Consider the following 23839-nt stretch of genomic DNA (forward strand, 5'->3'; position numbering starts at 1 on the left):
TTCCTTTCTTGCATGTTGATTTTTCCCTTGAGCACTTGTTAGTTCAAAGATGTGCATTTTAGTAGTTCTGTAGAGAAGGTGCCTGCAGGGGTGATGCACCTTCTCCTTGCAAGGCTGGGATAGCACTTTCTGCACTGTGGGAAGAAGGAGGTGATGTTTGTCCCTTTTTATTTTCGAGGAAGAACTAAGCCCAATTTGATCTCATGCGTATTGTTGGAGTATGTGTTTCATGATAGCTGTTTCTTCAAATGCCTTCTGCTCCAGTGTGTGTATTTTGATTTAATCTTCCAAATATTTTTCTGAAATGTGTCATTCAAACCTGCCAGCTCTGCCTTCCAAATACAAAACTCCTCTGATTTTGATGTTTTGTGATTTATTTTTGGAAATGTAACAGTTCTGCCTTCATTGCTTGAAGATAATTAAAAAAATATGTTGGAGTTGCCCATTTTCCTCTGAGACTTCAGTTGCAGTAAATGTCACTCTATGATGTGATATAGGAAACCTTAGTTTGAGTCTTAAGAAGAACATATTTTGACATGTGCTTAGGCTGGAGGCTGAGAGATTTAGATTGAACTCAGTTATCTTTTTCCTTTGAAGAATGCTTATCATCCTTTCCCAAACTGACTATGGATCTATATTTGCCCAGGATTTGCAGTTCTGTAGGCAAATGATATTTATAGAGAATGACAACAGAGGAAGAGCATGAAAACTAGGAATTTTTCTCTGCTGGAGGGCCTGTAAGAGACCAAATGATCCAAAACAGGGGATAACGGTAATGTAGATGATGTGTGTCCCTGGCAGTTGGAGCCCTGGCCACTTGCAGAGTATCTGCCATAACCTACAATTCCAAAACCAGAGACAGGAGTATCACCACAGGACCCTTTCTATAGGGAGCAGGGGAATTAACGCAGGTATAGACTATTTATAAGCTGATACAGAAAAGCAGTAAATGAAGCATTATTGTGCTTTTCTGAGTAAGGTCAGTCCTTACACTGGTCAAATAGGATCTGAAGGTGTTACTTCTAACATAGGCAAAATCCAAGTGGAGTGAGATCCTTGACTTTATTTACACAGAAGTGCAAGGAATGCGTACAGGCATAGCGTAGTGCTATAGCCCAACCAGCAGCTAAGTTACCATGCAGCCGCCCCTTCGCTTCCTCACTTTCCCTGCTCCAGTGTGGGGTCCCTCCTCACGGGAGACGGTCTTCCACAAACTCCAACGTAAGTCTTTACGCAGGATGCAATCCTTACCCATCAGATTGCTCCAGCGTGGGCTTTTCCCACAGTTACAGGTTCTTAAGGCCCAGCCACCTGCTCCGGCTTGGAGCCTCGTCCTGCAGACGCATCTCTGCTCCACTGTTGATCTCCAGCAGCATGAGGTCCTTTCCCGCAGAGACAGTCCTCTAAGAACTCCTTTGGGCATAGGCATGTCTGCTCCAGCATGGGCTTCTCCACAGGCTGTGGGTGGATCTCTGCTCCACTATTTATCTCCATGGGCAGCAGGGAGGCCGCCTGGCGTTTCACCACAGGCTGCAGTGGAATCCCAGCTCCGGCACACCTCCTCCCACTCCATCTTCACTGACCTCGGTGTCTGCGTAGCTGTTTCTCCCAGATCTCAGTCCTCTCTCCGCTGCAGCCACGTTGGGCCTGACAAAGCTCGGCAGTCCCGGCAGGATGAACCCCACTCAGTGGGTGCCCCGGGAGCAGGGCTCTTCGGAGCTCTACAAGCCGCGCTGCCGTGGCCATCTCCAGTCCAGTGGCGGGAGACCAGGGGCCAGGCCCCTCCGCGTCTCCCCTCTCTTCACTGCAGGTCCCGCCTGGCTTGGGTTCCTTTGTCCCCTTCTTAAATATGTTACTCACAGAGGTGCTGACTTGCTCGACCCTGGCCAGAGGCAGGTCCAACCTGGCCAGAGATCAGTCTGACCAGTTTTGGAGCTGGGGAAGCTTCTGGGAGCTCCTTACAGGGGCTATCTCTGCAGCCCCTCCCCTGCTACCAAAACCCCACTGCATAAACCCAGCACACGTACGCACACAGCAAAAAGACAGTTTTAATGCCCACAGTTGGATCATTTTGGAAACATGTCAGACTGAAAGAAAATTCAGGAAGCAAGGGGAAAGAGGTGCATCAGTGGGTTTAAGGTGAAGCTGTCTATACCTCAATGAAGGCGTTTGTCCCATGGGTGGATCTGGCAAAGTGCTACTTGTGGCTTCTGCTGTATTTTTTTGAGCAAAGTGTAGAGACAACTGTGGACTACAGTGAACCATGATAAACCTATACCAGCTTGAATTTATTCTCTGTTGACCGAATGCTGTAAAACTACTGTATAGATCTCACTTTATTTTCTGTTTCACATGCAACGTTTAATGAATTATGGCATTTCAATTGCACATAGAATAAAGAAGGGCATTCAGGTGACAATTTTTACTGGCGTGTATATATATATATGTACTTACTTCAGAAACATAGAATCATAGAATGGCATAGACTGGAAGGGACCTCAGGGATCCAACCTCAACATGGAGAGGTTTGTTTCTGTAGGTAGAAAAAATGTCAGTAACCAGAGTGGATTGATTTTAAATCCATGAATTAAAATGAGTTATTTAAATGTGTTTCACATCAGCAAGCAAGAAAGTTGATATGAGTAATTGAGTTTAGTCCTGTTTTGAATTCATACTTTTTAGTCATTTTCCAAAGGAAAGGTTGACTCTTATTGGTTTATGACATTGGAAAAATTGTTGATATCCAACTAAATGCATCATTTTGGGTGATATTTGGTACTTTTGTGTGCGAAAATGAGAGATGGACTTTCTTTTTTTTATATGATTTATCTGATTCAATATGTTTTGCTCTGATCTCAGTTTTCTAGGTCTGTGCATATGAAAATCATATATTTATAATTAAATTTTGGTTAAGAATTATTTAACCTCTGATTTGAGTAAATATTTTTTAAATTTAAAAAAGCCTCAAAATCAATGCTTTTAGTTAGTTCTGCCCAAGAAATTAAAAATACAAGTATATATTAGAAAGATTTAACAAGACATCTTTTGAATACAGCTCTCTCTGTCAGCAGGGAAAGTATTCATAATTCAGTGAATTGGAAATTGTTTCTGGTATGTGTGGTCCTTTAGATATGCAAGGATGATAGTTCCTAGTACTGTTTATTAATGGTTAGTTGAGGGAGGAAGCTAACATTTCTTTATCTACTTTAAATGATCAGGTTGTTAAAATGAACTATTTAAACCAAAATTAGGACACAGTTTTCTCTGTAGCAGTAGAAGAGATGATTGCTGTCAAAAGTTGCTTTTAGCACTTCAGTGTACCCTGTTTTCAGGTCGTCTTCAAATGATGAAATTCCATGAGACTTTTCAATGCAGTTTGCCTTGGTAGCAAGCATAAACAGGCTTAACATGACTTCAACATTCTTTTTTATTTTTTTAGTACTTTATACTAAGGCATAGACCTCAACATCTGTGCTCACATTCCAAAGGTAGTACTAATTAGGGGTTTTAATTGTACTTTGGTTTTTAAATGACACTTTAGGTCTTTTAATTACTCTTCCTGTTTTGATAAGAATCTTTGTAAAGGGAAATTCCTTGAAGTAGAGCAAGCATGGCTTATTTTGAGGATTGAATCAAAACTAGAGAATTGTGTGATTAGGTGTGTTAGATTACAGTTGCATACATTTATTCAAAACAAAACTTTAGGGCAAATTAGAAGCTACGACAGAGTAGACTTAACACCATTAAGTGATTGCCAGAGAGACCTTTAAAGGCTTTTTAGCCTCTTTTGCACAGATGAGAAAGCTCCTTTGCTAAATTTGAGTTGTCTGTGACTTTCCTGGACTATTCAAAAGCATTTTCTTTAACCCTCTTTTACTAAGTGTACAGCTAAGCTCTTTGAGACAGCTAGGTGTCAGGTTGAAGGTGGCCTTCTTTGCATCTTCTATTCTGCTGGTTGAAGCAGATAAACTAGCCAAAACAAACCAAAAATCCCTAATCCTGCAGAAAAGCTCATTGAGAAATGAAATGATAGCTAGTACTGGTGTAGACAATAAAGGACTGCTCTTTCTGGTGACCATTGACTGGTACAGTGTTTATCTGTATTATAATAACAGCCCTCCCTGCAAGCAGCTGTGCGTGCTCCTCTTCCCTGAAGCGCTAGGTGTAAACCTGATTAGCTAGTAAATTATAGTAAGTTTGTTCTGTCGTGTCAGGTGTTTAATAGTTGGAGAGATGCGATCTAAATATTGCACAGAAATGGATTAATTCACAGTTGTTGCCAAGATGTGTGAAGGAAATTAAAACTTCCTTAGGTCTGTTCATCGCAGGGAAGGAATTAAATGTAGGATGAAAATCTTGTTTAGAAGCAGTATTCTCATTTGTTTATTTGAAGAGCATGTGCAAACATCAAGGTTAAGGTCGTAACAGTATTGCCATGTTCTCATGTCTTTCATTCCTGGCTCGTTAAAATAAAATCCACCAAGGTGAAACGAGAAACTGGGGTAAGAGTAGAAGCTGAGGTTAATTGTAACTTGATCAGGCTGAAACAACCCACCATTCTGGCTATCATTAACGTTAAGATTGCTTTCTGGTTAGGAATGAACAGAAACCTTTATTATATGTTGAAAGAAGAGGCTTGTTACGCAAAGACCTTTGCAGACTCTGAGCTGTAAGATGACAGAAATACAGTGCCTGCAGGCAGAAGGAGCTACCCATTGCAGCACATACCTCCATCTTGTAATGGCCCAGGGTTTGAAATAAGGGGCTTATCGCGTAATGGCTTTCGTGTGTGAGGGAAAAACCTAATGTCTGGCACCATACACCCAGAGATTTTTAATATACATGAACTGGTTGCCGTCATGATGAAAAGGGAGAGGCACGCGTCTTGGTGAAAAACGTGACTGGCAAAAGCTTCGCTTGTTCACTCCCCCTCCTCAGCAAATTGCCTGAAAGTGGTTCATAAACAGTGATGCATCTTTACTGTTATCTTCCAGTGTGACTCACTGAGCCATATATAGCAGCTCGTCTTTTGAGGAGAATTCTTACTCAGAGCAAGTAGGATGTGGAAACAAATATTAAATGTCAGACTGTTATGTCACTGTAGCATTAGAATTTCTTTCACGGCAGATAAAAATGTCTAAAAATGGCTTGAACTGCAGTGCCTCTCTGTATTAACCAGGTGTTGTCAGGTTAAAAATCCTCATTGGTGTTCTCCTGATTCGACGCTCTTATTTTTGCAATATTTATCTCTTTTGGGGCAACAAGAATGTGTTTTGTTGATTGCACTAGCAAATTCTTGGATATTTCAGTATTTGGATTGCTGGTAATACAAGGTAGCAGGTGGCTTTTGGAGCATGCTTTAGGCTTTTTTTTACTTTGTTTTAGAGCTCTCTCCCTTTGATTGCCTAATTGTGCCCCAAATTAATTCTCTGTGACTTCTTTCTATTCTCTTTTAGTTGTAAAGAAACTACTCATGAAATCCAAGTATGACTCATAACATTGATCCCTTTTAGGATTCTTCTGTCCTCCTTTAAGAAAGATTGCCTTTCTGGAGTCCTAACAGCATCCTCCCTCCATGTTTTGCATTAATTTAGTACCTTGAAATATAGACTGCTTTTCTTGCCAAGAAAGACTAGCCAAGGCTTTCTCCAGGGCTTCAGTGATTGCTGCTGGACCAGCCTCTTTGTCCTTATCCCCAGATGAACTCTAGCCTGAGGATCCAGAGCTGTTTTTCTGGTGCTGTTGCCGGTGTCACTTTTGTTCCGTGTCTGCTGCAGTAGTGAAGTACTGCGTTGTTTGATATGTTGCGTGTATGTTGACTCAGTTTTCATTTTCAAACAGTGCTCAAGCTTTTTAATTATGCACTAGGAAATAAGAATCCTTTCTTCTGTTTTGTGATGTTGATAACATTGACAAAGCTGTGTTAGAAAAATAAATATTCTTGTGTTCTGTTACAGGTTTTGGGATTTGAAGTTGATACGGTGAACTCTGTCCAGTTTTCAAACCACACAGGTAAAATTTTACGTGTGTCTTCAGATACCGCCCCACAGTCACTCAGCTCTACTCAACATGTGGCTCACCTCATGACATGATAGTGGAAAGGAGATCAGTCTTGTTTTCGCTCGCATTTTCAGGATATAGGACAGAAATGTGGTTTTCATGTTTTGATTCAAGTCTCACAGAAGTCTAGATTTGGGATTAGGAAATGGTATGACGTGGTCGTGTCCTGTTCTGCTACTTCAGAGTTGAGTTTCTTTTGTTAGGTAATGCAGTAACACAAATACGGCCATCTATGCAGGCAGGCCTGTGAACAAGAGAGTCTTTGGTACTGTTTTTTGTGCAGTATGGCCCTATGACACTTATAATTGTGTTACCAACCCAAACATCTGAAGAGTACTGAGCTAGATGCAATGTTTCGTCTCTTTTTGTGAGAGAGAGCTAGCCAGAAGGCTAGCAATTATCCTAAAACTACATTCTGGAGGGAAAAAGGGAATGGGGTGTTAATACATTTGGGTTCTAAGCCCAAACGTGATGCACTCTCATCGTGCTTTCAGACATCCTAACACTCACAGTGCTGGAGGACTTTATTTTTCAAAAGAAAGCTGAAATTTATGTTCGTTTTAGCAATACCTTTCACCCGTAACGGAGCTCCAAGTGACTTGCTGATTTTGAATCAATAGAGGCACATCTGCTGTCATGGTGGTGGCAGGTTGTTTGAGGGGAGATCTACTCTAGATAAAGAGATTTTAAAGCTGTCTTGAAAAATAAACAAGGAACAAATTCTGATTTGAACATCTTGTAAAAGAGCAAAAATTGTTTCTGTCAAAGAAAAAAAACCCACAAAAGTTGAGATACTTTCCTAGTATCTCACAGGTACAGCTCTGTTAATAAACTGCTAAATTTTTGGAACAGAGAGCAGACCAGGAAGCCTCTGTCCTTCCTTACTATGTTGAGCTCCATTGTAGCTTTCAAAAGGTTCTAAGCTGTTCCTATCATTGAAGGAATTTAGTGTCACCTTGGGAAGAAGAAATTAGTGTTTCAAAGGTAGCTAGAAAGCCATCTCAGCTTGTTGAGGAAAAGCAAGAAAGAGGTAATCATTAAACAAGTAGTGGGGATCATTCCCAGCTCAGGCAAAAAGCCACTTATTCTGCTTGTACCCTTTGGCACAGTACAAAGGTTCTCTCATGTTTTTAAGAGGTTTTTAGATGTGTTTCACATTTCTTTAATGTATTTAGTTTTGGAATTTGGGATTTTTCATTATTTAGTTTGTGACAGCTGGATAAAACTATTGTAATCTTCCAGAAATGAAGCCACTTTTTCACATGAAATAACTCAGTGCTCAGAATGGACGAGCACCTGTCATTTGTTGGCTTTCAGTTTTAAGATTAAATCAACTTTATAGAGTGTTAAAAGAGCTTAACAGGGTTTATATTGTTCCATAAACTGAATGTTTCTGAAGTTAGGAAAATGACATTACCAATAGGATGACCTAATTCTTGGAACAGAGGGGAAAAGAGAAGATCTTTTTTATTAATAGTACCACAGCTGGAGAAGGGTTATTAGTGCTTCATTCAAAGTTTGATAGACAATGAAGATAGTAAAATGAACAACAAATTAGTGAATTCCACCCCACCACCTACATGCCCTTCAAGAAGGCCTAAAAGGAATAGCCCAAGACTGAAAGTGTCTCAAAGATGACAAGTCTTTAAAATATTTGCAACTTTAATTTTGCCTCCTGGTATTTAGAAGTCACATTGTAAAGATTTTTCTGTCATCTTGATTGTCTTAGTAAATGTGTTTAAAAAATCCCCAAGATTGGTGCACAACCTCATGACTTTTGAGTAGCAGAGCTTTCAGAAAAGAATCACAATACACTGAATGTTTGACACTTGCTAAATGTGAGAAAAGGGAAATTGTATTTAGAAGTATTGGTCATTTGACTGAAAGAGGAAGGAATGGAAAAGAAAGGAAGGGCACATACTCCCTTTTATGACAGGTCCAGTTTTCTAGCACTGCGGTTTACCCATTAAATCCTTTCTACCCTTTCTTAAATTGAAGGGTAGATTCTAAGCCCTGTGGCTTTGCTGCTCCTCTTTCAGAGAAGCGTGTAGGAACACGTGGTGGTCTCATACGAAGACTTTTCCAAGTTTGCATGGAAGACTTTTCCGATGCCTGCGCGCAAACTTGCACAAGTACCTGCAAACCAAGGTCCGTGCCGTCTGTGCCTCTGCAGGTATTAATGAACAGAAACTGCTGTGCTGGGCTGTGGCTCCTGTCAGGAGCAGTGCCACAACACACAGGGATCACATACTGACTGAACTGGCGGAGATAACTTGATTGTCCTACAAGAACAAGATCTTTTGAGAACCTTTTCTGTGATCATTGTTAAAGCTGAAGGACAAATTTTTACTTCAAAATCTGTAAACTCCAGTTTCTGAAAGAACGTGGCATACTAGAGGGGACACAGGTAGAGAAGTGTATGAGATGTCGGACATGGCATGTGTTCTTTCCCCATCCCTGCATTTAAACCTGGTCTTGTCAGCAAAAGATAAAATGCAGAGAGAATTTATGTCTAACAGGCTTTCTGTGGTGAATCATTATTGCCTTTTTTTGCCCTGTCCTTACATTAGTAAGACACCACAGGCCTATTTCAGCTGACTTCTGCTCAGAAAATTCAGCTTTATTTAGTCTCTGATAATCCTAAAATTCGAAAAATTGTGCTTTAAGTCAGTCCCCCTGGGAGAACAGTTTGTCATGTTACTTGGTGAGGAACTTTCGTGATTAGAGTGACTCACAGTTGAATGGCATCATGCGTCACGTACAAATAAAAGAAGCTGTCATACAACCTATAAAGATTCTGTGCGTTTTATTCTGTTTTACTGTATTGTTTGCAGAAGCATCCCATCATCTGATGTGCAAAAATAAAAATCTACTTTTTTTTATTGTATCATTGATTTTTTTGAGGTGCATTTTTAATTCTTCAGTAATTTAAATTTTCATTTTTAATTCATAGATTAATGATAAGCATATAATGTACTTAGTTTGCCGTCCAAATCCTACCTCTGAAACTGCTCCATAACAAATAGCCTGTTTTTTTTTTTTCTGTTCCTTTTTCTTTTTAAGCAAAGCACTTTTGGACTTCCACTTAGTGGATGTGTAGTGGGTGGTTGGGTTGGCTGGTGGGTCTAATACATGATAAAATATAATTACGTCTGGAAGTGTTCAAGGCCAGGTTGGATGAGGCTTTGGGCAACCTGGTGTAGTGGAGGGTGTCCCTGCCCATGGCAGGGGGGTTGGAACTAGATGATCTTCGAGGTCCCTTCCTACCCAAACCATTCTATGATTCTATGTGATTCTTCACAGTCTACTGCCCATATGCGGTTGCTCACACCTGTGCACTGCAGGACAAAAAGAAAAGATCTCCACTCATGCCTAACACTGGTAGAATTTTACTCCCACACTGACCAGCTGTAAAAAATGCAATGGAGAATTTGGTACTGTATTTCTGGTTTTGTTGAAGGCCTCGTGGTAGCTGAAGATGAAGTCCTGTGTTTAGACCAGGTTGTCTGCCAGAGTTTGCATGTGGATTTTGTGGCACAGCTGGGATCGGATTGCCTGTCCATCATGTGCCTTAAACACTAGATCTTTCTTCCTTTTTCCCCTGTAAAATACTTGGTTACTGAAGCCACTTGTAATAGTTTTGCAGGAAGCACCACAGGAGGAACTTAAACCTCAGAACAGAATGTTCTGGGTTGGAAAACAAAGAAATCTTACATGCCTTGCTATACTTAAATGATAGCTTGTTTTTGTTTTTTTGATGTTTTTTTTTTTTTTCCTTCTCGTGTGCCTGGGATTCTGTCTTTTCTTTTTTCCTTGTTTTTGAAAGTAGTTAAGAGGCTTATAAATACATTCCAAAGGAGGAAAGGAAATATAACAGTGGCAGAAGGCAAGAAAGAAAACTATGTAAATTCATCTTGGGTGCACTATTAGCTACTTCTCTTGGTTGTGGTTTTGGGATTTTTTCTCTTTCATACAGATGAACTAAGACGTTTCCTTGGAGGCTAGCAAATACATTTATCATTTTAGAGGGATAAGTGACAAGAGGCATCATGTCTTACCTGTTTTTCATTCCCGTATCTGCTTCAAAGCAAATATTTAACATTTAATTGCAATAAAAGGCTGTAACACAGATAAGCAGGAGGGGTATAAAAATGTTTGAATGTTTATATTTATCTGTGTGTTTAAAATTATTACTGATCTGGGAGACTGATGCAGTCAGTCTGAGCCAAGTGCAGTTTTGGAGAGCTGTATCGTCATTTGCAGTGTTCTCTCTGCTCTCCCAGTCCAGCACTGAGGGGAATTATTTGGTGGTTTTGTAACCAAAGCAAGGAACACTTCTCCTTCTTCCTCTGTGAAAGATACAAGCCAAGATCCCACCTTAATATCCAAGATAAAAAGGTAATAATTTGATCGAGCTGCGATACTTAACCAGCTCTGTAGTCTCCAAATAGGATGCGGTTGTTTTGCCAAGTACAAACTTGAAAGTCATTCTTTAGTTTTCTTGGCTGTGGTTCTTGTATAATGCGTGCAACTGGTCAGGTACTGTGAGACTTTGAACTTCGGTATTGTTGAGTGCCACAGTGGAAACAGTACTGCAGAATAGGAGTTACAGTAAGTGGACAGTTAAACAGAAGATTTTAAGTTTTCCCTTGCTGTTTTTCAGATATTCATGTTTAGCAGTGTGTAGGTATAGGGATAACACGTCTAGGAAGCTGACTTTCTTTTAGGTCTTGAAAGGCAGCTCTGGGCCTTCAAATGTCCTGATTGCCAGGCAAGTTCTTATGTCTAGCCGAGGAAGATGGTGGTTCCTTGTTATCATCATTAACTCCAGCCACTCATGCTTTTCCCTAAAGCAAATTATACCTCTCATATTTAAGCTTGCTGTTGGCATTCCCTGCTAACTAGCTTTGGGTTCAAGGCTATGCAGTGTTTTTTTGACCACCCGGAATGTATTTGGGTTTTTTGCCATTCCCCTTTCGAGATAGTCCCTCTTCCTGGGACCCCAAGGTATCCATCCTTCAATTAGTGAGACTTTTTTTGAATGTGAGTAACTGACTTTTTCTTCTGTCCCTCTACAGAAGCTACTTTTTGGTTGTATATTCCACCAGGAGAATAGGATAAATGCAGGGTTATGGGATTTGCCCCTTGTTCATCATTTTACATGGAGTTACCCTGGGAAAAGGGCTTAGAGTGGCTTCCATTTTGCTGCTAGTTTTGATTTTGTTTGTTTCTTCTTACTCAAACATAATTCAGCTCCTAGTGAAATCACAGTTTTCTGCAGATCCAGTGAAGGCATTGCCATTTTTCTTCTGTCCGAATAGCTGAGGCTTCCCTGAGAGCTTCCCTAGGGCTTTTTTTTTCCCCTCCAGCTATCGTGTGATTAGACTCTAGGTTGTATAAACACGTTGCTAGGCGGGAAAAAAGATCTTCTAGATACCCTTGGAAGTCATTGCTACAGAGTTTGAACAATGTCCCTGCCCCATGTGGGTAACTTCACAATTCCCAGGCTAAGCTGGGCCGCTACGTAGCACTTTGTTTCTGTATGTTTCCCTCCCCCTCCATAGAGGATCAGTGTGACATGGACACTGCACATTGACCGTTTAAGACAGCTTGACGTAGGAAGGTGAACTTCTAGTTAAAGAGTGAATGTACAGGTTCCCTCTGTAGGAATAGCTCCTTAAAGTATCTAGATTGTCTGGACAATCTATCATAGTTATTTTTATGGCCATGCCTAAGATGAATGACTGCTCTTTTGCCCGCTGACGTTGATTCTGGATGACAGCTGCACTCGGCTTCATTGATAGGCACGATGGAATAAAAATTACTCCGTTGTGTCCCTGTGTGGACTGACTTTCAGTGCTAATAGAAGTAGAGATTCAGGGAAGAGAAGAGGGCAGATTGTTTCTCTCTGAAGCTACAGGTGTGACAGAACAAACATCTGTATACATGTTAAATAAGCCAAATACTTGAGTTAGTTGTAGTTGAGGGTTCCTCATATACTTGGGGCTAGACGTGTGCCTAAGTGTTAGGCATTGCTGTTCTGAATATAGAATCATAGAATGGTTAGGGTTGAAAGGGACCTCAAAGATCATCTAGTTCCAACCCCCCTGCCATGGGCAGGGAAACCCTGCACTACACCAGGTTGCCCAGCACCTCATCCAACCTGGCCTTGAACACTTCCAGGGATGGGGCATCTACAACTTCTCTTACTCTATCTAATATCACGATGTTCTGCAGTGGAACTACAGCCCTAACATACGGGAATCCCTCACTTGGTCCATTTCTTCACAGAGACTTTTAAAGGCATTTGCTAGAGGGAGAATTGTAGTGACTGATGTGAGTCAGTCCCCCAGCCAGCTGGCAGCAAGTCGTGTTTTAGAGACTAGGCCTTTCTGAGCTGGGAACAAAATGATCCATCTGCTCACCCTACTGTGGGTGTATTTGCATTCAGAATAAGGAAAACTGAAAAATGTGCTTATCCTAGGCTCTAGGCACCTTTTGGCAGTTACTCTAATAACACAGTTTAGAGTGATAATCAAAGCCAGCAGTTTTTATCACAGAATTTTCTAACTCCAACAGCAGAAATTAAAACAAACAAAATACCATTGTGTTCACAAGGAGGTGGTGTGGAAGAAGACATCTCATTTAACATTCACTTTTCCCAATTCTAGGTAACAAAAAGCTAAGTTTTTTAACAAACTCTGAATTTATGGAGATTGGAAGAGTTAAATTGTGTGTGCTTCATCTAATATCCTGGAGGAAGCCCCATTCTTATATACAAGGGACTGATGGCTGCTGTCTAGATGAGCAGGTTTTGATGACAAGGTGCATTTACATTTTTCAGCAAATGTTTAGAGTCTCTCAAGGAAGATTTTTTTTTTTTTCCTTGCAATTGGCTGCCATGGAGCTTGGTCCATTGTTTACTGAAATCAGTTCAGCTTCTCCCAAGTAACTTCACCTTCCATCCACTTCTCAGCTGAGAATATTGGCTTGTAATTTTTAGAGGTCATTCAAGGATAAGAGTGTGTGGGTATTACTTGTCTATTTATAGTGTCTTTCTGATATTCATTTGCCTCCTCCAGGATCCTCAGCATTAAAACTTTGCTATTTTTGAAAGAAAATCTATTGATGGCATTGTATGTTTAAAGAGCATCCATGACAACGTTCTGCTGGGTCACTCTATTTGTTACATGCAGGTCCCAGTGAACACCGTATCTGATGGGTGCAGCAGTGCTGCATGTCTGTGTCCAGCCAGATCCGCGAGCCTGTTTAAGCTTGTCTTCTAGCTGTCAGTCTTTTTCTTTCTTTTTTGTAGTATAAAATAACAAAAATAGGTTATACTGACACCCTCCTCCAGTGAAGTCTAAAACATACGCTTGTCCCCCTCCACACAGGAAGGGGATAGTTGTATAGGCTCCATGGGAAAACTTGCAGGAGCTTATGTGTGCTCCGCTAGATTTGCTGATAAATGGGCAGTCTCAAACTCCAGTGTAGTCACTATAGTTCCTTTGGGAAACAGAGGTGGTAAGAAGTTGTCGAGCATGTTAACTGTTCTGCAGACAGCAGCTTTCATTTGGCAACAGCGTTTTACAGAGAGGAAGTGGAAATGCTTTCTGGTGCTAATATCTGATACAATCCATCCAACTGTGTAATTTGTATGATCTTAAATAGAAGATCTAGCTCTTGAAAAGTTATCTGGCGTTTACTTTGCAGGTTATGCCCACTGGAAGGGTCAGGTGTTAAATTCAGATGAACTTCATGAACTGTACGAAGGACTTAAGCTGAACAAGGTCAACCGATACGATTATGTACTCACAGGTAAGAAGACCTTGTTCCTTGGAATTCCCATGAGATGTAAACAAAAGTAAAGAAATATAAACCGTGTCCCTCTGTATTACCAACCAAGCAATTACATTTTCACTCCTTTGATTCCTCCTGCAGTCTCATCTGTGTATTATAGTCTCAACTGCTCATGCTGTTTAGTTGGAAACAGCCAGTGTTCTCCAGCCTGAAGGTTGTAATAGAGTGGGTAAATTGATCCACTTGTAAAATTTACAGACTTGTACAAGCCATTCATGTACAGGCTGAATTAATGTTTTGGGAGTGCCTGTACTGAAAAAAGGATGAGGAATGTCAGAGTATTCTGTGTGCAGTTTTTATTAAAAGCCAATTCTCGTTCAATTCCTGCTTCTCAAATGTAGATTACTGATCAGGTTTCACCTCAGTAAGACTATGCATCTGGTTTAGACTACAGTATTGATTTTTTTGTAACAGTGAACAGTCACTTTTCAAAGGTAAACAGAAATATGTTGTCAGATTTTATTGATTTCATCGATTTCATCACTTCCACATGTAGGAAAGTGCTTTATACACAGAGAAAACTGGAGACTTTAAGTGTATGGATTATAAACTCAAAGCACTCGTTCTGGCTTGAAATCTGTGGCGTGTCTGAAGAGTTTTTGTCAGTTCTTTTTCAGGGAATATCTCCAAAGTAAAGGAGACGTAACTAGAAAATAGACTGAACTAAGGTTAAGAAATTCATTTCAGCATAAATGGGTTCTTTGTGATTGAGAAATAGACAAAAGACCTTTTCTGTCTTTGAAAAAACTCACACAGAGGACATTTCCAGGAAAATCACACTGTATTGTAGTTTTCAGGAGATGTTAGTATGCAATATTTGTAAATAACGTTTGAGTATACTTTTAGCTGAAATGTTACTTTTTTATTTTACTTTCAATTCTTGGGAAAGGCTCCAGGTCCTTTCCTATCACTGTCTTGTACTGGCAAAACAGATTTAAGGGATGAAAAATGGTAGAAGGAAAAATAGAAACCTTCAGCAAAAAGAAATGATGGAGGAAAAAAAAAAAGATTTATTAATATGCCTTTTAAAATAGGATTTGTGGGTGGATGGGTCAATGTGTTGTTCATTTTTGTTTAAAAATCTCGTTTGGTGTAGCCATTTTCAATATGGACAAAAAGAAGACATGGGTAGAAATGGCACCAGTTTCTTAAGATCTAATAACACGCTCAGTGTTTAGTGTTCAGTTGTGCTGTGGCTGAACTTAAAATTCAAGGTTTTTTATTCAGGGCCAAAAGACAGATTTTTCTTTTCAAACAGGAACAGCCATTCACTATAGTGCCCAACTGTACTTTGTACCTCCAACAACCTGGATATGATTATTCAAACACTGAAAACAAATTAATTTGTCAGCATATGGGATTTGACTGTAATTGTGTGTCTGGTGACTGTAGATATCTTGGCTGAGATGGAAATTATTATCTTTAGGCTGATCTTACAAAATAACACTTCATTAACTTTTGTGACTTAATTACTTGTAGATCTTCATATATTTGTTTCATTTACAGTAAATACCCAAGGTAAGAGGTAACCTCCAATTCAGTGTAATTTTTTTGCACCTCTGTCAATAATGTTAATCATACTCTGTATTTTTTTTCAGCCAGTCTACCATCACAGGTCATTTTAAACAAAAATCTTTATTTGGCTTTTTGACTGATTATCAGCATTTCATAGACATAAGTCAAAGCATTTTGGCCAAAAATCTTGGAAGCTTTTTCCACTTCTCTGCAACATCTAAGAACTGATCAATTTTGTGCGTTAAAAAAGAAAAAAATCTCCGACATGTATTTTTAAATTTTTTAGTAGAGTGGACATTTCCAAGCTGAAGGTTTGAAGAAGCTACTTTGCTAAAAATACTATTAAATGAACTAAAATCAATGAAAATCAAATTATTAATTAATAAATATCATAAATAAAGTTAACACATAAATACATAAAGAAACATCTTTAAAGAAATTAATGATTAAATAAGAATATTGTGGTGCTAGCATTGTGATTAGGGCCTTGAGATATAATCAAACTCACGTCTAGCTTATTTCCCTGCTAAGCCTAAAAATAGGAATTTTGTTGGTATATTGGCCATTGCTCTGAAACATTAGAGATTAATTCTCCATTGCATTAATGTTTTGGACTATATCAGCACCAGCATTAATAATAATAAAAAAACCTGCTTCAAACCAGAGTACGAGAAAAGTATATGGAATTTAAAATATTTCTTATTTACTACATGATAACTAGTGCTGATTCAGACTGCTGTTTCGAAGGAAAGGAATGTTTTTTCCTTTCAGTCTGACCTTTTTGTATATATGTTCAAGCATTTTGAAATTGTATGAGCCCTTCATATATAACATAGTAAGTGGATTTTTAAGGTTATATTTGTAGTTGTGCAAGCACTGTCCGGATTTGTCTTCCACCTATTCCTGAATGAAATACTGAAATGCCTTTGTTCTAAAAATGCGTTGTTTCAAAGAATTAGAAGGATGCAGCATTCCTATCCAAAATAAATTAAAAAAAAAAGTGTTCATGAAAATAGACTTCAAAGTGTCTTTTTTTTCCCAAAGGGTATACAAGAGACACATCATTTCTTGCAATGGTGGTGGATATTGTCCAGGAGTTGAAGCAGCAGAATTCTAACCTAGTATATGGTAAGGGTGTGTATTATAATCCCTTCTGCTTCATCATTGTGTATGCCCATCATTTTCACGTTTTAGGATGAAAACACTGTTCTGATGTTACCCAGCATTTCATAACCATCTTGTGCTCTGATCTGGCTGGGACCAGCTGAGGCTCCAGTGAAGTTTCGTTTCAGCATTGCTTAAGCATTGAGGGAGCTGTTTTTTTATCTTTCTGCTTTTATGCCTTTCAGTATGTTTCTTGCGTTATGCCATCCAAAGGAGAATGTGCCTTGGGGCCTGATTGTCGGTATCAGAGGAAGGCTTGTAAAATCCTAGCCGGCTGCTGCTGTTCTAGTTCAGAGGCATAGGCTGTAAGAGCTGATAGCTGAAGCCTCTCCTTGATTTCCAAGTCAGTCAAAAGCTGCAGAGACTCTCTTGTGTTGCCCTGCCATGCTTTCATGTTACATCCTAGAAGTGTCTCACTGTGCCTTTTAAGCTTCATAAATTAGCTTAAACTCCAAGACTTTTTTTCAGCTCTGGCGCCCTCTGCTTAAATTACCTAGGAGCGCTCAAAGAGTGACAGACTAGCAACTGCTGTCATTAACATGCCACATCAGGCTTAAACCGTGAGAAAAGATTCTCCTCTTTCCTTCCTGACTTCTCTGTTGAACATAACCAGTGTGGGCCTGAATTGAGCAAAACGTTGAGAGTGACAGGGCAAAGTCAGTGGGGATTTAGTGGGATAAAAAACTGTGAGTGATGGTTTGAGCATTTCATCTTCAGGTTCAGTAAACTGTGTAGTCAGGAAACGTCTAGAACGGTTCGCAGGATTTGCGAGGTGTAATACTGCGGAGTGTGATATCTGATTTAAAATTAACAAAGCACAGTTCTCATTTAGAAAAATGTAGCAGAGATATCTTGATGAGCTCAGGTTTTGTTGCTTTTTAGCCTTTATTAACACTGTTGCATTGTCAAGTTCTTCAGAGCCTTGTACTGGTAAATGAAAGCCAAGAACTCTATTGGAGTGTGAGCAGAAACATCTAGCTGTATAGAACAGGAAGGAAGTGGTCAGATGGTGAGAACACAGATAGGCTTCTAAGATCCTTTATATATTTAATAAACAGATTCTAATGTAAGGAAAAAAAATTGTAAAATACAAAACAAATTACTCTCTTTTTACTAACAGAGACTCTTAAATACTGATTGGACATTGATTTGATACTTTTGAATTTATATTTCTTTTTTATCTTGCTAAAACAAGATAAAATCTTGTATCTTTTAATACAATGAACAGGGTTCCTTTTTAAAATACAAAGCTGGGCTGTTTCCATCCTCACTTTGAAACTGAGGGCACTTGGAATATGTTGTTAATACTGCTGATGATTCAGAACCTGTGCCAAATGTGCGTTAATATTGTTGCACCAAGTACGAGTTTATGTACTTTGGCATGGATTTTCTTGTTTCATTATAACATGCTTTTTTTTTTTTTTTAATATGTACACACAGCATTTTGCTGTGTATGTTTGGCAGGTATCTTTTTAGGCTAAAGTAAAGTAAGGCTCTTTTCACAGCTGATAGCTCCTCCCATGTTACTATTCCAGAGTTTTGGGCTGGGGAGTGAAGGGAAGGGTTTTCCATAACAAAAGACCCTTTACTCCCAGCAGTCAGACCCCCTTGTCCTCATCACCTTCAGTCATAACAACATGGAAGCAAGTAGGATAGAGTGACTACAACCCTCTTAGAATTGTTTAAGACACATGGCCTACTCTTTCAGAATTGGCAGCCAGTGGTTATGAATTTCAGGTTGAGTATGCTGTGAGAGCTGCGAGAATATATAAACTATCAGGTGCTCAGTGCTGTTATATACTCACTACTGTTACCTAAAACTTTTTCTTCCACCAGGGTCTCTGTAACTGTACCTCATTTCTAAAGCTAAATTTATTTTGTTACAGTATGCGATCCAGTGATGGGTGACAAATGGAATGGAGAAGGTTCTATGGTTAGTACTTATCTGTTTGGATTGTCTGTATAGTGAATATTTGCTATATAAAGATGTATAAAGATTTATTAATTTATAAGCACCAAAACTAAGCTACTTTACCTAAGTGTGGCTTTGGATCCCAGCATCAAGTAAGTTTGCACTTTAATTTCCCATATTTGAATGGGCCCTGTCTGCAGGAAAGTATCCCACTGGAGTTCCCTCATCTTCTGTCAAGAGCTCTGTTTTGGCTGGTAGCCTGGCTGGCATTGTCAGTGATGATGTGGATTGACACACCACTTAAATGCATTTACCACAATGTAAATGCAGATGACTTTTTTTTGTGTGAGATCCAACAGCTGTTAGACATTATCAGTGCCAGAAAGGTTCTATGTGCTGATACCAGCCTGCATACTGACAAAGAAACATTCCTTTTTGATGAAAACCAGCAAATAATTTCAGTAAAAATGCAATGTGGGAAGACATCAGCATAATGAGATTTCACGTTTTCTTCTGCCTTAGCTAGTCAAGCACTATGAATTCCTCTTTGTCTTTGTACTTTTTTACAGTTTAGTTGCTTATAAAACACTTGGTAATAGATTTGCCATTGCTTTTGTGTTCTATTCTTTCATTTTGTGTCCATTGTAATATTTACTGTCCTTGGCTTTTTCCAACAAGGCAAAGATCTAACAGCTGTAGAGTCACCTTGCAAAACTTTAGCTTTTGGGAGAAATCATAACCATGGGTCTCCCCTTGTCTTTTGGGTGGAAGATAGGGTAGGTAGATAGAAGAAGTGCAGAATATCTAACATGCAACCCACCAACTCATTCCTGCCATAAAAAGTAATAAAATTGTTATTTAAAATACCTTGGTTTAGATGTGACCTAGTCTTGCATTTCTGTCTAAAGGCGGAGTTGCTGTGACATCATTGCTTCACCATAGCTGTGTGAATGAGCTCAGTATCGGTATGACGGTTGTTCTGGTAGCACTTAGTGGTCAATGCCGTGGTGGGGTTGTACCTGTTGCTGATACAGTTGGAATGGGAGACAGTAACACATGGGCACGTGTGTACATGCATCCCTCCTGTGTATCTTATGAGACTAACAGAGAAAATAAAACATGGACAAAAGAGGGTATTAATCCTGATTTAGCAAATGGAGTTCTGCCAAAGAATATCAGCTACTAGTAAACAATGAACTTAAATAAAAGGTTTTGTTAAATTGAATTACAGTAGGACTCAGGAAGGTGAGGTGACCCCTGTACCCATCTAACCTGGACTCCTAGCTGACCTCCAGGATGTACAGCTGCTGCTTTTCAGCTTTGAGTCTGAAGAGCATACAGGCTGGTGGGCTCCTGCTAAGGCTGCTTAGGCAAACAATCTGATGGGCTGTGTTTAGCTGCTGGAGGTGGGACAGAGATGGATCAGACAGGCAGAAAGGGGAGCATTGGCCCTCATTACTTCAAGAGCTGATTCTGCAGGCAGTGAATTATGCTAGCGCTTTGTTAGGCTTGGGTGCAACACAAAAGTATTTTTAATGTTCTTACTGGAACTGCTTTGTAAATTAAGTTGTACCAAACAAATTACAAATCTGATTCCTGTTCACACGTGCTGATGTACACCCTAGAAATACTGCACTGAAAGAAGGAGGCAAAATGACGCATAGCATGGATGTTACTTGTTCCTAAGCCCCACAATGCAACACAATCAACGTGGGCACACGCTGCCGCAGCAAAGTGCCTCTGTACTGTCGGTACAACAAAGTAGTTTCTTTTGGAGGCAGGGACATGAGAAAGGGTTCCCCGTGTTGGGACTCTGCATTTCCACATGCTGCTGTGTCACCTTGGTGAGAAGGAATCTGAACGTTCTTCATCCAGCTACCACTTCCTTTTAATGCTGCCAGTTAGGCCTGTCTGCTGAGCGGTGCTTGCCATCACCTTCAGTGAAAGAAGGGCTGTTGGTTGTGCTGTCACCAGCTGGAGGATGCACTGTCACTTTAGTCACTGCAGCATAAGAGTACACTGGGAGCTGTCAGGTTACTCAGCGACAGCACAAGTGGTAACTGAGGGAAAGAGAGTTGCAGTCTCACATCTCAGATGCTGCTGACAACATTTAATACTGTTTCTTCTCCCCTAGTACGTGCCGAAGGATCTCCTCCCAGTCTACAGGGACAAAGTTGTACCTGTTGCTGATATAATTACTCCTAACCAGTTTGAAGCTGAGTAAGTACTTATGTCCTTTTATAGCCACATAAACTTCAGGATAAAGGATCAGGGAAGACTGATACCCTTCCTTTATGTCTTAATACAGCACCACATGTATGTATGTGTCGGATTTGGGGTTTTAGCTCTTACTTTCGAGTGGTGCTTTTCAACAAACTTCCAACTGTTCTGTTTTGAAACCAATAAAAATCTGGGAGTTTTGTGAGGAAAAGATTTCTCTTGTTTTCTCTGGTCTCTCATTTTCATGATTACTTCTTGTTGTCTCCAGAGACCTATATCTAGGACAGTCTGAAAAAAATACCTCTCTTCCCTTGCCCATCCTCACCCATTCCTAGGAAAATTTTTATTATATGTCAGAATATCAAAACTGAGATAGATTGACTCAAACCCCCAAAATTAGACTCAGAAATACCACCATGGCAACATCTCATTGGAATTAAGAATTTGTATGCCTCCTGCCTGTCCTGTCTGCATAGCTATGACTCTTTGGTCAGGAGATAATCTGCCGTGATGCTTCACAGGCTGTGCCCCTAAGCAGAGAGAGCAGCCACATGGGAGATGGAGAGAAAATATTTGTGAGGGAATTTTGTGATACAGGGATCTCTACAGGAGGCAGGTTAGGACTGATGTGAGTCCACTTCAGAAGCACTGTGTATCTGCGTGCATAACTTTTAAAGACAGCAGTCTGGCATAGCAGCCCATGTAGCTACAAACCATTTAGGCCTGTATGATACAGTCCAAGTTTTCCTCCTTTCAAAGCGTTAACAAAGCAGTCATTGCCTGGAGAACTTGTGCTCTTTTGAGATTTCTGTTTCATTCTTAGGATACTCACGGGCAGGAAGATTCACACAGAGAAAGAAGCTTTAGAGGTAAGTAGGCGAGGAGTAGGATGTGCAAGATCTGTTTCTGTATTCCTACCTGCAGCGCTACGGTTTGCCATTCGTCTGTAACCTTGAAGTCACTTTGGCCTCTGTCCTTTCTCTCTGTTTACCGTTAAAGCTTGTGCGCTCCAGGCGCAAAACACTTTCAGTTCTAGCGTCAGACTTCGAAGAAACTTCGTGAAAGAACTACAGATAAAGGCATTTCAGTGGTAACGCGCAGGTCTCTGCGGGCTTGTTTTCCTAAAGCGTAAGAACGGTGGCAGCAGCACACGTGGCACGTAACTACACGCTGCCAGCGCTGTGGAAATGCGTGGAAAACCCCGAGTGGCTCCGGGCGATAGAAACCTGCGTGAGTCGCTCCCTCTGCTGTCTGCTGGCGGGTCGTGCGACAGCAGTGCTGAGTGTAGGGACAGCCCTTTCTCGTCCTCCCACACAGACCGTTTGCAAGGAAGAGAGCTCGCTAGCGAGCTCTTACAAGGATTGATTGAACACACTGCGAATCTCTTACTGATTGTTTGCTGCTGCTCTGTTTCTCTTCCTTAAATTGACTCAAAGGGATAACACCTGGGTTGCAAAAGGATAGATTGTGTAGATGAGAAACCAGGCTGGGAGTGATGGCTTTTGGGTACTTCCTGGTGCAAGACAGACAAATCTACAGAATTGATAGCTGCTGTCATCACCATGCAGAGATGATAGATGGTCCACGAATATACTGTATTGAGGTGTAAGGATTTACCCTTGTATGCAAACTGAAAAAAAATGAAAAGCTGTGGGGCTTGATGATGAAGGACAAAATAGGAATATGGTTTTATTGATGTCTTGAGAAGGGCTGAGCTCTTTGTTTTGTTGACTAGTCAAGTGCTTTCATAGGGGACTTAGGTTATTTCTTCCAGTTTGGTTTTGAACTTCAAAGGAACACAGAATCTTTAAACAAACAGCAGCTGCAGTGGCACCCTGGAGAGTAGCTGGGGTCTGTCAGCCCAAATGTTTGTTGTTTTTTTTCCTCCAGCAATGTCACGCAACATGGGTTGATGACCGTCTCTTCACGGCAGGAAGCAGCTCCAAAGATCTCAGCTCTTTTAATTCCACCCCTTCCCCCCCAGTTTTACATTTCCCCACTGTGCTGGGCAAGGGTAATGAACTGTGCTTCATGCCACTAGCTGCTAACTACAACTCAATTCTTCTATTCTCATCCTCACCAGTGGAACCACAGTCTTGAGAAGAGCACTGTTAACTGAGCAACCATTAGTTTTACGTTTGCATATTCAAGCTGCAAACACGAGTTGCATGTTAGTTTTCTGACAGTCAGTCTGATTCCTATGATAGCTTATATTTGTAATGATTTTTAAAAAAATCTAAAGAGTTGAAATGGCAATGTTTAAAATAGTTGCTTGCAGGATACTGTATTTTTAATCTATCTGTCTCCACAGCTGCATGTCATATATAGATCTGTCCTTCTGACTAATAATCTGTGCTGAGATTTGTCACCTTTGGAGGTGGTAGGAATTCTGGCATCGATTTCCATAGTGACATGCTTTCATTTGTTTCTTTAGCAAGACTAGTGATGACAGGATTGTCCTCTAACATAAAATTAAGTATGACATAATATTAATGTAGAGGGGCTAAGTCCTACGACAAGAAATATTGGTGATTAGGTTCTTGGTGAATTGTGACTGAGAAATGAAATTGAGTTTAATGTTACTTCACAGGTTGATTATGTCAGTGTGTGCTAGTGGATTCCCTGCTGCTTTAAAACCCAACTGATTTCTGTGCAAAGAGGTCTGACAGTTGAAGAAACTTGGAGGCTTAGACAAGAAAGAAAAGCAGAAGAATTAAAAAATAGCAGAAATAATTCCTTATCGTTCAACTGCATGAGTCATAGCTAGTCTGAGAGGATTTTTAGTTAAATTGTTCTGTGAGAATTAATATTTTGTCTGCGTTTTATGCTAAACTCATTATTTAAGTCATTCTTTCTTCTGTGAAATCAAAATCACTTCTGTAGCAACCAATTGTGATGTCAGAAGTAGAGTATTAATGAGTTTAAGAAAGGAACGCACAGAATGGAAATAGACCTGTGAAGGTACATCATTTACAGGTGTAATTTGGGGTTTGAAACAGAATGAGAAAGATTTAGACGGACACACTTGTGCCTCCCTGATTTAGCTCTTTAACTCTTCATTTTTGCTAACTCTTAAAGTAGTAGCTAAATGAGACTTCATGACCTGGA

General features: G+C 40.1%; 1 protein-coding gene across 1 annotated transcript in view; it reads left to right on the forward strand.

Annotated features, from left to right (window-relative positions):
- Positions 1-23839, forward strand: part of PDXK (pyridoxal kinase) — a 49559-nt gene that overhangs the window by 20025 nt on the left and 5695 nt on the right. Inside the window, exons 2-7 of the mRNA XM_086618441.1 lie at positions 5958-6012; positions 13774-13878; positions 16480-16563; positions 18486-18532; positions 20646-20731; positions 21555-21600. Coding sequence (XP_086474567.1) covers positions 5958-6012; positions 13774-13878; positions 16480-16563; positions 18486-18532; positions 20646-20731; positions 21555-21600 — 423 coding nt within the window. The remainder of the gene's footprint in view (positions 1-5957; positions 6013-13773; positions 13879-16479; positions 16564-18485; positions 18533-20645; positions 20732-21554; positions 21601-23839) is intronic.

This window comes from Tauraco erythrolophus, chromosome 1 (genome assembly GCF_009769465.1).
Source record: "Tauraco erythrolophus isolate bTauEry1 chromosome 1, bTauEry1.pri, whole genome shotgun sequence".
Classification (NCBI taxonomy): Eukaryota; Metazoa; Chordata; class Aves; order Musophagiformes; family Musophagidae; genus Tauraco; species Tauraco erythrolophus.